The sequence below is a fragment of the Gaeumannomyces tritici genome, assembly GCF_000145635.1.
Source record: "Gaeumannomyces tritici R3-111a-1 unplaced genomic scaffold supercont2.2, whole genome shotgun sequence".
Lineage (NCBI taxonomy): Eukaryota > Fungi > Ascomycota > Sordariomycetes > Magnaporthales > Magnaporthaceae > Gaeumannomyces > Gaeumannomyces tritici.
In genome coordinates this window covers 6,281,761-6,292,163 of record NW_008804546.1, presented here as the reverse complement: position 1 = coordinate 6,292,163, position 10,403 = coordinate 6,281,761, and the positions used below count along the sequence as shown (strand labels likewise).

Here is a 10,403-nt window from a genome sequence, read left to right as displayed (position 1 = left end):
GGGGGGGGTGAAGCGGCAAGCGAGGAACTTTTGTTCGTGATCCTGGGCTGGGCCGTTGCTGGCTAAGCAAGGAGGGAGGGCAGAAGTGCAGGGGCAAAAAGATGACTCTCACGAAACGTGTAAAGCCTTGTCAAAACGGTGCCGGTTAAAATGGGGTTGGCCCTGGTGTTGGGACGGACGCTGGCGCTTCAGGGACAACTGTTACGGGACACTGTTACGACCAACGGACAGAAGGAGGGGCAGGTAATCCTCACTTCACTAGTTAGGACACACCCCGCACACGTGACCTCTGGCGCTAAGGACCGACAAGGCACTTATCACCACTGAGCCCAAGAGATCAGGAGTGATCAGTGGCTTGTTGGGTCTTGGCAGGCAAACACCCTTGGCCGGGCCAGGGTATAAGAAGGAAGGGTTTCCTTTGTCCTAGATAGTTCTTGAGCGGCACTCCGGGCAGTTAAAGGGCTTGGCAAAGGTTAGGCCGCGAATGTGGACGCTGATGGTGTGGCTCGGCCCAGTAACTGACGGGGCCCGACTTGCGGCGCGGACCCGTGGCGTCGGCGCAGAGGCTGTCGGTCGACGCGCCGTGGCGTCTCAGCCTGTCCCGCCGCCTCAAAGTACTCCTTCGCCGCTTGTCCACGGCCATCGTCCCGCATCAGCAGCGCGTCGCGGAGCAGCTCGTAGAGCCACTCGTCGCCGCCGTCGTCGTCGTGCTTGACGAAGCGTCCGAAGCCGACCGCGATGAGCTTCTCAGCCACGTGGTGCGGCTGGTAGTTGCTCCTGAACACCGACTCGCTGTTGCCCTGCATGTAGCTCCGCAGCGCCGCGTGGAGAGCACCGGCCAGTCTGCCGCCGACGCCGACGCCCATCGCATACCGACGCACCCGGCCACCTCGAGCGTGCGGTGCCACAGGATCCGGAAGCCCTCGTACGAGATGGGGAACATGCACCGCTTCTCGAAGCCCTCCACATCTTCTCGTCCTGGGTCTTGAGGATCCTCTTGTGCTTCTTGGTCTTGTTTTGGTAAATGGTGGGCGTGGCCACCAACTTTCTCCGTCCCGTGGCTGGATCCTGGATGATGCCGAGGCGGATCGCTCGTACGTCATCCCGATCAAGGACCCCGGCCGCCAGCCGCCGATGCGTCGAGGACGGTGAGCGTGTGGAAGGCGACGCGCTCCCGGGGCTCGCACGGGATGTCCTTGGGGGGTCAGGCGTCAGCCACGTCGGGAGGGGGGAGGGGGGAAGGAAGGGGGGGGAGGGAGGGGGGGATGGAGGGGGGCGACCCGATAAAGGAAGGGGGGCGACCCGATAAAGGAAGGGGGCGACCCGATAAAGGAACTTACCATGACCTCGTAAACAGCGCCCTTCCCACCCGGCGGGGTCGACATACTGGAGCGTCCAGCGAGCCTTGTTGGCGGGTCCGTCCTCCTTGCTGCCAGCACCGTGCTGTCGGCTTTGCCAACAAGCGACGCCAGACGCCCCAAGACCGCCCCGGCCGACTCCACCGTTAGAGATCCGTTCAGGTTAGGGAGACTCGCAAACTTGCGCATTCCAGGCTTGCCACGCCCGCTCGCGATTGTATTCGGTCTCGTCGCTGACACAAGACCGTCAGCAATGGATGTCGCTGGAAGATGGCCTTTGCTTTCTCCTTCTTCTTCTTCTTCAGGTAGTCGGCATAGGACGACATTGCGCCGCCGGAGCTGTCCGCTGGAAAGAAACGAAGCAGGGTGAGGGGCAAAAGAGGAGGCAAAAGAGGAGGACGAGAGAAGATGACAAGAGACGACGAGAGGAGATGGCGAAAGGGGTGAACGAAAGGGCATGGCCAAAGGGAATGGCGAGAGAGGAGAGGGAGAGAGGAGGGGGGAGAGGGCGCCGGGCGGCACACCGCGTCAACAGAGGACGGGACAGTCGAGGGGAACAATCCGCGGCATTTGGTGCATCTGCGGCGAGGGCTGGGCGTCCGCAGGCTGCCAACTCTGGGAGATGTGGGGGTTAGTGTTATTCTACGAGATGGAGAGGAAAGAGGTCCTCACAAGGCTCCCAGTCTCAAGGACCACTCCTTGGAACAGCTTGGCAGGTTGTAACAGGTTTCCGCGACATGGTAGTACTGTCCAGCTGAGTCCTAGGTCGGTGGTGGGCGAGATTTCGCCGCTTCCGAGGTTCGCCTCCGGCTTTCTTCCAAAAGAGTGTCCGTCGCTCGAGCGGTCAAGGTAGCCGTCTGACCGGCAGCGCTTTTCTCGGTCTGATCCGATGGACTCGAGCCACTCGGAAATTGCGTCGGTCGGTCCGACGTGGTCTTGAAGAAACGAGGCTCTAGGGCGCTTCGGCGCGGGTTGCTGCAGGTTCATCTCGAATAGTCGTGCTCGTTTCGCGGCAGGTAATGAAGGGATTTCGAGCTTTGTATCGAGCCGCCTCTTTGTGGACTGCCGAGGTCCGTCCATGAAGAAAGAGTGAGGTCCGTCCATGATGAAGAAAGAGTGAGAGAGAAACTTGTTCCTAATAAGCTGGGCGATAAAACGGGCTGCTTACATTTGGAATTTTGTTCGGGCGATGAGTTGATTGGGCGTGGACGAAAATTCTAGGCAACAGTTAGGGGCGGTGTTATGAGTACGGTGGCCCAATTCAGAATCCCACATGAACCATGTCATCGCCCGCGCCCCGAGACAGGGGAAGGTGGCTGGCTGGGCCACACCTTTGGGGCTAGCTACCGTGACACATGGCCCGACGTGGTCTTTGAGAAACGAGGCTGCAGGCACGTCTCGAATAGTCGTGCTCGTTTCGCGGCAGGTAATAAAGGTCTCGAGGTTCGTATCGAGCCGCCTCTTCGTAAGGTCCGTCCATGATGAAGAATGAAAGAAAGAGAATTGGAATTTTGTTCGGGCCATGTGTGGACGAAAATTCTGGCAACAGTTAGGGTTACCGAAAAGGGGCATGAGCCCTTCGAACCCCGATAGCGGTCCCTCGCGGGCTGTTACGACCCGCCACAGACAGGAGCAAAGGGGGAAGGCGGCTGGGCCACGAGGCCAGCTACCGCGCCTTCCCAGCTAACAAAGGAATACGTGACACATGGCCCCAAGTTGGATCTCTGGATTTGTGATCCCCAAGCACAGAGCCACAGACCCAAGGCAAATGGTGCAAAGCACTACAGCAAGAAATTTCCTTTTGTCCTAGATAGCCTTTGATAGATGCACTGGCATTAGATCATTTTGTTACAACCAACAGACATGGCCCAGGAGGGGGCCCGAGGTGTGGCAGCCAGCGCCAGCCGGGTGAGCATCACCCCGCCTTGTCACCTGACACGGCCCTAGGGGCACAGGACAAAGGGAAAGAGCCTGGGTCAAGAAAAAAGGTGTTACGACCACCCAGGACAGACGGGGGCACAGGTTCAGCCAGTGGAGAGGTCACGCGATGGCCTTGGCTAAGCAAAAGTGATTTGTGATCCCTCCACAGATCACAGATCACAGGCTCTTGGCAGAAGCACTGGTGTCCTAGATAGTTCTTGATAGATGCACCGGCATTAGTCAATCCAAGTTGGAGATGGTGGGATCAGCAGGCGACAAGTTCGCCATTGAGATCAACTTCAATTCCGGTGCCCTTCTTATCAAGAACTACAGCAGGAACGGGACCCGAATCACATCATATAAACTGGGCACTCTAACCCTAGAAAGAGCACAACGAGCCATTCCGCCAAACGAACATGTTCAGATCGTTATTGGCAAGCTCATGATCACGATCCAGCCTCCCGTTCACACTCTGAACCTCGAATCGGAAGCGACCACGAGCGCAAAGACTCTTGGCCATGACCTTGGGAGAGAGCTCGGGTTTGGGACCAGCGCCACCGTCTACCGCGCGGTCCATGGGGCCACCAGGAAAGCCGTCGCTGTCAAACAGTTCCGCACAACCGACGTCAAAAGGCACAGCGATGGCGAGTTTCTCGACATCCGCCACCCCAACATTGTCGACTATCAGTGCTTCGTCATTTGGCCCGACAGGCCGCCGACATTGGTTATGGAATTGGTCGACGGGCCTGGATCTCGCCAAGGAACATGAACAACAACCGCTCACGACCCTGGAAAGCCGCATCGTCCTTGGGCAGCTTGTCGACGCCGTCAACTATCTCCACGGCAAGCACATTACGCATCGAGATATCAAGCCTGCCAACGTCTTGGTCCGGTCTTGAAACCCAGTTCACGTCAAGTTGACCGATTTCGATCTGGCGTCGACATCGTCGAGTCTCAATCAAGATTGTGGCACGCCATACTACGTCGCACCAGAGATCCGTTCCGGCCGGCGATATACAAACAAAGTGGACATGTGGTCCCTCGGCGTCCTTGCGCTCGAGCTTCTGTTTGGTCTTGCTCACTATTCCAAATCGCAAGCCCGCCAATGGCCGGCAACAGTGGAAGGGCACACCGCCCTCCTAGGCCGGCCGGGAGACAGGGCGCCGGCGCCGGGTCCACCGCCGGGTCCACCCCACGCACGCTACCCCACACAATAACAAACCCCAAAAAGGCCTTGGGTCAAAAAGGCCTTGGGTCAAACACGGCCCTCCACCACAACATTACAACAACATGCACATGCACATACACCACTAAATGCCCATCGCGGATTTGAATTGACCTCGTTTGAATTGACCTCGTTTGAATTGACCTCGCCACCAGCCAACATCTGTTTATCCTGTTCCGCTCCTGCTCCGTTCCTGATTACCGCCACCACTCGCGTGCATACCTTACCACGCGTGCATACCTTACCACACCGGCAAAAGCACCACACCGGCAAAAGGATCCCACCAGTATTAATTGGACCTTATCGACAATTTAAACATTGGATGGGCGCCCGTATTTAAATTTTGTATATTGTATAAAAAAATCCCGCATTACAAAAAATGGGGCGCAGCTAAAATCTAATCGCCATCCAAACGATTTGGAAGCCACCAAAACCTTGCTTTGGTTTGGTCCCCCCATGCCCCCAAACTCGACCCCCTTGGCATGCGGCTTGCGCTAACCCCTTCCGCCCCGCGTTTGCTCTTTTTGCTGGTTAATACCAAAAACCAAAATGTTAAGCCCGTACCGCCGCGTTGCAGGTTTTGGGGGGGCATTAATCCCCCCATACAATGTCGGGCAAATTTAACCAGCTTTTTATTTCGTTCGGTTGGTTAAAGCATGCGCGGAACCCTTTTAAGCATTAAATAAATAACTACAGGAAAAAACCAGCCGCCGCGGCCCTGGCAGCACCATTTGCTACGGCTACCGGGCCGCGGGGGGCAAAGGACGGCGAACCCCGGTAACCCCCCAATTTCGGCGGTGGGCCCGCCGCCCGCCGCCTCTTCGAGGAGCTCAAGGCCATCCTGATGGTCCTCGACACCGCCTGGCTCGTCCTCAAGGCGGGGCTTACCCTCGAGGCCGTGTCGCCCGCCATCCCCCCTCCCTCTTAAAGTCCACCACAAGTTGGTGCGAGCGGAAGCAACAGTGCGAGCGGAAGCAACAGTGCGAGCACTATGAGATTGATAGGGACAGGAGTTGATAGACAGGGACAGGAGTTGATAGTCAGGGACAGGAGTAGATGGGGAGAAAGTGGTACTTGTGGGCTTGCCTGCCACAACCTCCCTTGTATCAAGAAAGTACGGCTCCCAATAAAATTTGCATTGTACCCAAATCCTTTTTACTCTCTGTCTACCATCGTTCCGTAGCCAACACCCTGAACAAAAACACCCTGAACAGAAACACCCTGAACAAACCTCCTTTACACAACCCTCAACACTCCCTTCCACCATTCGCAAAACGTGCCACCAATCCACTTACACAACTCCCGCAAAGCTTCGTACACACGGTACACACTCAGCAAGTCCTTCATGCTTCCCAGCTCCAGAGGCCCAACAATTTCAATCCGCGCTCCCCGGTCACATGCAAAGTAGAGGTTCCAGCTGTCCTGAACACATAGAAGCAATGGCTGCGTGATGATCCCCCCGTGAGGTACGAGTCCGAAAGCGGCAATGCGACGGTGCCACGCCGCCACCCAAACTCCCAGCTGAATAGTGCCTTCACGCGAAGGACCCACATCCACTTTGGTTTCGATGCTCACCGCGATGGGCTTGAGCGACAAGTAGTCGCAACCGGTTTGGTTGACCATTTGTGCGTCCTCCGTCTCTCCGGTGGCGAGCAGTGCGGCCAGCGCTTCGTGCAAAATGGCGTGCGAGGGAACAAGAGGCTCGGCTAGGTCAAGGGCCAGCGCGAAATCCACCATTTTGCCGCGGGCCACCTCCGTCACAGTCGCCCCCGCCGACTGGTTCCCCAATGCTGGAAGCCATGTGGTCGCGATGGATACGCTGATGATTGATTCGCAAACAACGCCGCACTTTGTCGACGCTGCCGCGAGCTCCAGGATTGGGCTGTGCACCTTTTGATTCCATTGGCATTCCAAGGCACCCTCCTTCTCGCACCGAAGTGCACTTCTCCAAATGGCTGCAAGGGCATCACCCTGTCTGCACGCCAAGGAGCTGAGGGGTTCATCGATTTGCGAGCTTGCCCATGGCTGGAACTCGTCTTCGGTCGGGCGGAACCACGCGTCCGGCCAACGGTGTCGGGCTGGCATCATATTGGCGAGGAATTGGCGGGACGCTTCGGGTATGAAAAGTTCCCTATCTTCGACTACGCGCTGAAGCTTTGTATATAACTCGCCAACGTCCCGAGGGAGTTGGGATAAGGGGTCGCTGGAAAAATTGGTGAATTGGACCGGTTTGGCAAGGAGTCTGAGGTGGAATGGGCGCTTGATGGGACTTGCGGACCGACGACTTGGCCGAGTCGTTTGGGATGCCTGCTCTCGAGAGTCGAACCCGGAGTTGGAGGGGTACGATGTTGAGGCGGAAGGCCGCCAAGGCAGATTGAAGCCGAAAGGTGGTTGCACCATGTCGGTGTCGCCGAGGGAGGTCTGGCCTTGCCCAGGCACAGTCGACTCGGGGTTCTGGTCGTGAATGGCTTCGCCAGGGGCTTCATCGCCATCGTCGTGGGTGGTGGCGTCGCCATGGGGGCCACGCCCGCGGCCGCCCGATCCAAGCGGCCGCTTCCTCTTGCTAGGCGATGAGGACATCGGGGGAGTTGGCGGGATGTTGGCGTGAGCTGGTGAGGGAAGTGGCCGAGAGTGAGCTGCGCAGGCTTCAAGCCATGACAGGATGCGGGACACGTTGGTGCCTAATGGATCGTTGCCGTACTCCATGGCGATTGTGTTGGGCATTCATCAGGTCGAGGGGATTGGCGTGGGATTGGTGGAATGGGATAAGGCGCGAGGGGATTGCTCAGCCAAGGTGGAAAACCTCGGACAAGGTGGGGAAACGTGGACCAAACCTCGGCCAAAGTGGTAAAAAGGGGTATAAATTAATAAATAACGTTAAATATAATAAAAGAATAAAAGAATAAATTAATAAATAACGTTAAATATAATAAAAGAATAAAAGAATAAAAGAATAAAAGAATAAAGAATAAAATATTAAAATACGCGGGTACAAGAATGTTTGCTTTCAGGTATAAGAGGACACGTTTTACGAACGTGCAAAGTTCCGTCGATAATGCGGGCGCCCGGGCTTCATAATGGAGCAGGGGATAAATACAAGCAAACAACCGAGCAAACTCGGCGACGGCGAAACGGGAAGGGCAAGTCCGTAACGAAAACATCGATTCGAGCCGAAGCAAGGAAAAGCAGCGGTAAAGCCTTTCGCAAAAAGTCCTCCGATGGATTAAAGCAATAAGGTTAATCGTATGTTTTTAGCCTTTGCATCGGGTTTAAAATGGAAAATTTGGATATACGACAAAAGCAAACCCGAAAAAGGGCAAAAATTAATCCATGCCAAAGCTGGCATATACTAATAACCTGCCGAAGGGATAATCCCGTGCGAAATTATTGCATTAATCGTATCCAAGGCACTGGACCTTGTGCATCGTCGTTCAGTTACCATTATTAACCAATTTTCGTTGGTACAGCCCGTGCAATGGTGGTGGAAAAAAAAGAAATGATAATGGGAAGAAAGGATCCGGGTTAAATAAGTAAAACAAGGTTGGTAATTTTAAAATGTATCCTGCCATAACCGTTGCGATTTGCTTCGATCTTTTTTTTTAAGCTTTTTTTTCTCTCTTTTTTTTCGAATGGGGTAAATTTGTTTTGTTTTTAGCGGAAATAAAGGGAAGGAACGTAATAAAGTTCGATATGGAATAAGTAAGTCGAGCAATAAAAAATTAATAATAAAATATTAAAATATTAAAATAATAAAATATTATTTTTTTGGGAAGCATGTAAGCACTCGATGTTACTTTGGAATTGCGGCATCGGAAAGGATGGGTATGCTTACCGCCGAAAAGTCGTTGCGCTTTAACACTCATGTAAGCCAAGTAATTTATATGCTTCCCAAGCTTTAAATAATTTGAAATTGATATATGTATTAATTATAATTCCAACTTTGTAAATGCATTTTGAATTTTTATTGTAGCATTTTTTGCTGATTTAATATAGCGGTTGGAATGTGTCGACTTTTGGTGGGAAATTGCGTTTTTATCCAAACTACTTTGGTGTGGCTTTAGTATATGGTACCTATTTAACTAAAAGAGGACGCCAATGGAACGGCAGAGCACCTAGCGGGTTCTTGGATCAATGTCATAAAGCTTGAATGAGAGGAGCAATAAAACTCGACCCACCCGCCGTGCATGTTGCGCGGGCCAAGACACAGGCTTCGATGATATGACACATTGGTCTCCTGTCAACAAGCCAGCCGCCTGCCACAACGTCCTCTCCCCAAGTGCACCATCCGCGGCCAATATGCTTTCGCCACGTCCCCCAAGTTCACAAACTACCCCGTGAAGCATCATCTAGGAGATAGGAAATGCATAGACAAGATGTATTTTTCTTGACTTGACATTGCCCTCGGCCGAGTGCGTAGCGTATCTTCAGCCCAGGACGTCGGGGGTGGGCCGAATTGGCATCTGCTTCCGCTCGCCAGGTCGTGCTTCTCGGCGTCTCGTTGCGCTGGCCTTCTTCTGCCGAGCTCGCACTGGAACCTTCTTGCGGGTTTGCCGCCACTTGCTGAGCGTGTGTGTCGAGTCTTGTCTACCGCCCTTGTCGCCGTCCTCGTCAGTGTCCTGTAACACGTCTTTGGGTGTCTCTGGCTCCGTTATGGCGGTGGTGTCACCTCCTCCTTGTCACCTTTCCTGGTAGCTACAGTCGGGCTGCTGGGTGAGGCAGATATTGCTAGGTGGGAAACCGTCCCTTCGCCTGGAAAGCCGCCAGCGGTGGCCTGGATTTCCGTGCTGGACTGATGGTGGGCAGGGACCAGCCGCCACCGCCCGCGTGCCTCAGCCTGGTCATCTACACCACAAACCACACTCGAAACTACACCATCGAGCCCTCTTCCCTTTGTTCCAGGCCACAGACAGCGACCATTCCCAACAAGCAGAGCTCACGATCATAGGTACCTTCCAACAGGGCTCGACAGGCTCAGTTATTGGTTCATGTGACTAGGATGCCCGCCGTCGAGATCGCGCAGCGGAACTGCAGGACTAGGTATAAAGCAGATTACAAAGTGCGGACGTTTCGGGAGTTGAGCATCAGGTACCCTTTGACCAGAGGCGAGGTTGAGTGGCCGGCAAGGCAGCTGACAAAGTGCATTTTTGTGCTTGACAGATTATGCAGGTAACTCCAGCGGTTGCGGTCCGGGCCTGGGCTGGTGGCACGACTAGGCACCGGAGGCACGCTTGACTACCTCGCCCCGGAGAGGGAGATGAGACACTATCGCCACGCAGTCAAGGTCTGGGGCCTGGGAGTCTCCTAGCTTCAGCAAAATGATGGGCGTCACCCCTGGAGCACAGCGCGGAACCCTTGGCGCCGCGATGATGCAGGTGTCGCGATTTCACGACCAGGCAGTGCGAGGCTACGGCCACGCTGACTAGCCATGCTCGGGAACCAGAACAGTTTTCTGCCCACCCCAACGCAAGCCCCCTCCCTCTTTATCTTCCATTTTCATCCGCTCGCTTGCTCTTCCCCTATTCATCTCTTCCAAGGCCCAGAAACCGATCTTCCCAGAATGGCCGGTGCCACACCCACCCAGGTAAAGGTAAAAAGCATACGGACTTGCCATGGCCACAATCTCGTGGTAGCACGGCTACAAGGTGTAAAGAAGTGGGTGAGGCCGTTTCTATGTTCATAGCTTAGCAGATTCTTAGCATTGGTCAAACCGCGCTGTCTCCTGGATAACACCCAGGTAAAGAGTCACGATGGCTTCACCGTGACTGATCCCGCAATTTAATGTAGTCTATCAAGAAGGGGGAAAGAATCGGAGGTGTCTGGGATGCTTCGCAGGTTCCCTCTGCATACTTGAGTCGGATCAGGACTGACCCCTGACCCCTCAATCCGCTGCCACTGTCACA

At 54.6% G+C, this 10,403-nt stretch overlaps 6 protein-coding genes across 6 annotated transcripts; 2 read left to right on the top strand and 4 right to left on the bottom strand.

Moving 5' to 3' along the window:
• Window positions 1–473: 473 nt before the first annotated feature.
• GGTG_04685 (hypothetical protein) lies at window positions 474–806 on the bottom strand (the record flags this gene model as incomplete). Its single annotated transcript, XM_009222482.1, has 1 exon — window positions 474–806. The coding sequence occupies one exon, from the start codon at window positions 804–806 to the stop codon at window positions 474–476; it is 333 nt and encodes a 110-aa protein (XP_009220746.1).
• Window positions 807–1,108: 302 nt separating this feature from the next.
• Window positions 1,109–1,547, bottom strand: GGTG_04684 (hypothetical protein; the record flags this gene model as incomplete). Its single annotated transcript, XM_009222481.1, has 2 exons — window positions 1,109–1,195; window positions 1,341–1,547. The coding sequence occupies 2 exons, from the start codon at window positions 1,545–1,547 to the stop codon at window positions 1,109–1,111; spliced, it is 294 nt and encodes a 97-aa protein (XP_009220745.1).
• Window positions 1,548–2,516: 969 nt separating this feature from the next.
• GGTG_04683 (hypothetical protein) lies at window positions 2,517–4,047 on the top strand (the record flags this gene model as incomplete). The annotated part of the gene is made up of 2 exons (XM_009222480.1): window positions 2,517–2,801; window positions 3,519–4,047. Exons 1-2 carry the CDS (start codon window positions 2,632–2,634, stop codon window positions 4,045–4,047), a joined length of 699 nt encoding a protein of 232 aa, XP_009220744.1. The 5' UTR covers window positions 2,517–2,631.
• Window positions 4,048–5,086: 1,039 nt separating this feature from the next.
• On the bottom strand, window positions 5,087–6,240 carry GGTG_04682 (hypothetical protein; the record flags this gene model as incomplete). The annotated part of the gene is made up of 2 exons (XM_009222479.1): window positions 5,087–5,694; window positions 5,799–6,240. 2 exons carry the CDS (start codon window positions 6,238–6,240, stop codon window positions 5,153–5,155), a joined length of 984 nt encoding a protein of 327 aa, XP_009220743.1. The 3' UTR covers window positions 5,087–5,152.
• Window positions 6,241–7,165: 925 nt separating this feature from the next.
• Window positions 7,166–8,650, top strand: GGTG_04681 (hypothetical protein; the record flags this gene model as incomplete). The annotated part of the gene is made up of 5 exons (XM_009222478.1): window positions 7,166–7,297; window positions 7,471–7,514; window positions 8,159–8,202; window positions 8,277–8,325; window positions 8,497–8,650. The coding sequence occupies 5 exons, from the start codon at window positions 7,166–7,168 to the stop codon at window positions 8,648–8,650; spliced, it is 423 nt and encodes a 140-aa protein (XP_009220742.1).
• Window positions 8,651–8,927: 277 nt separating this feature from the next.
• Window positions 8,928–9,645, bottom strand: GGTG_04680 (hypothetical protein; the record flags this gene model as incomplete). The annotated part of the gene is made up of 2 exons (XM_009222477.1): window positions 8,928–9,119; window positions 9,601–9,645. 2 exons carry the CDS (start codon window positions 9,643–9,645, stop codon window positions 8,928–8,930), a joined length of 237 nt encoding a protein of 78 aa, XP_009220741.1.
• Between the last annotated feature and the right edge of the window lie 758 nt (window positions 9,646–10,403).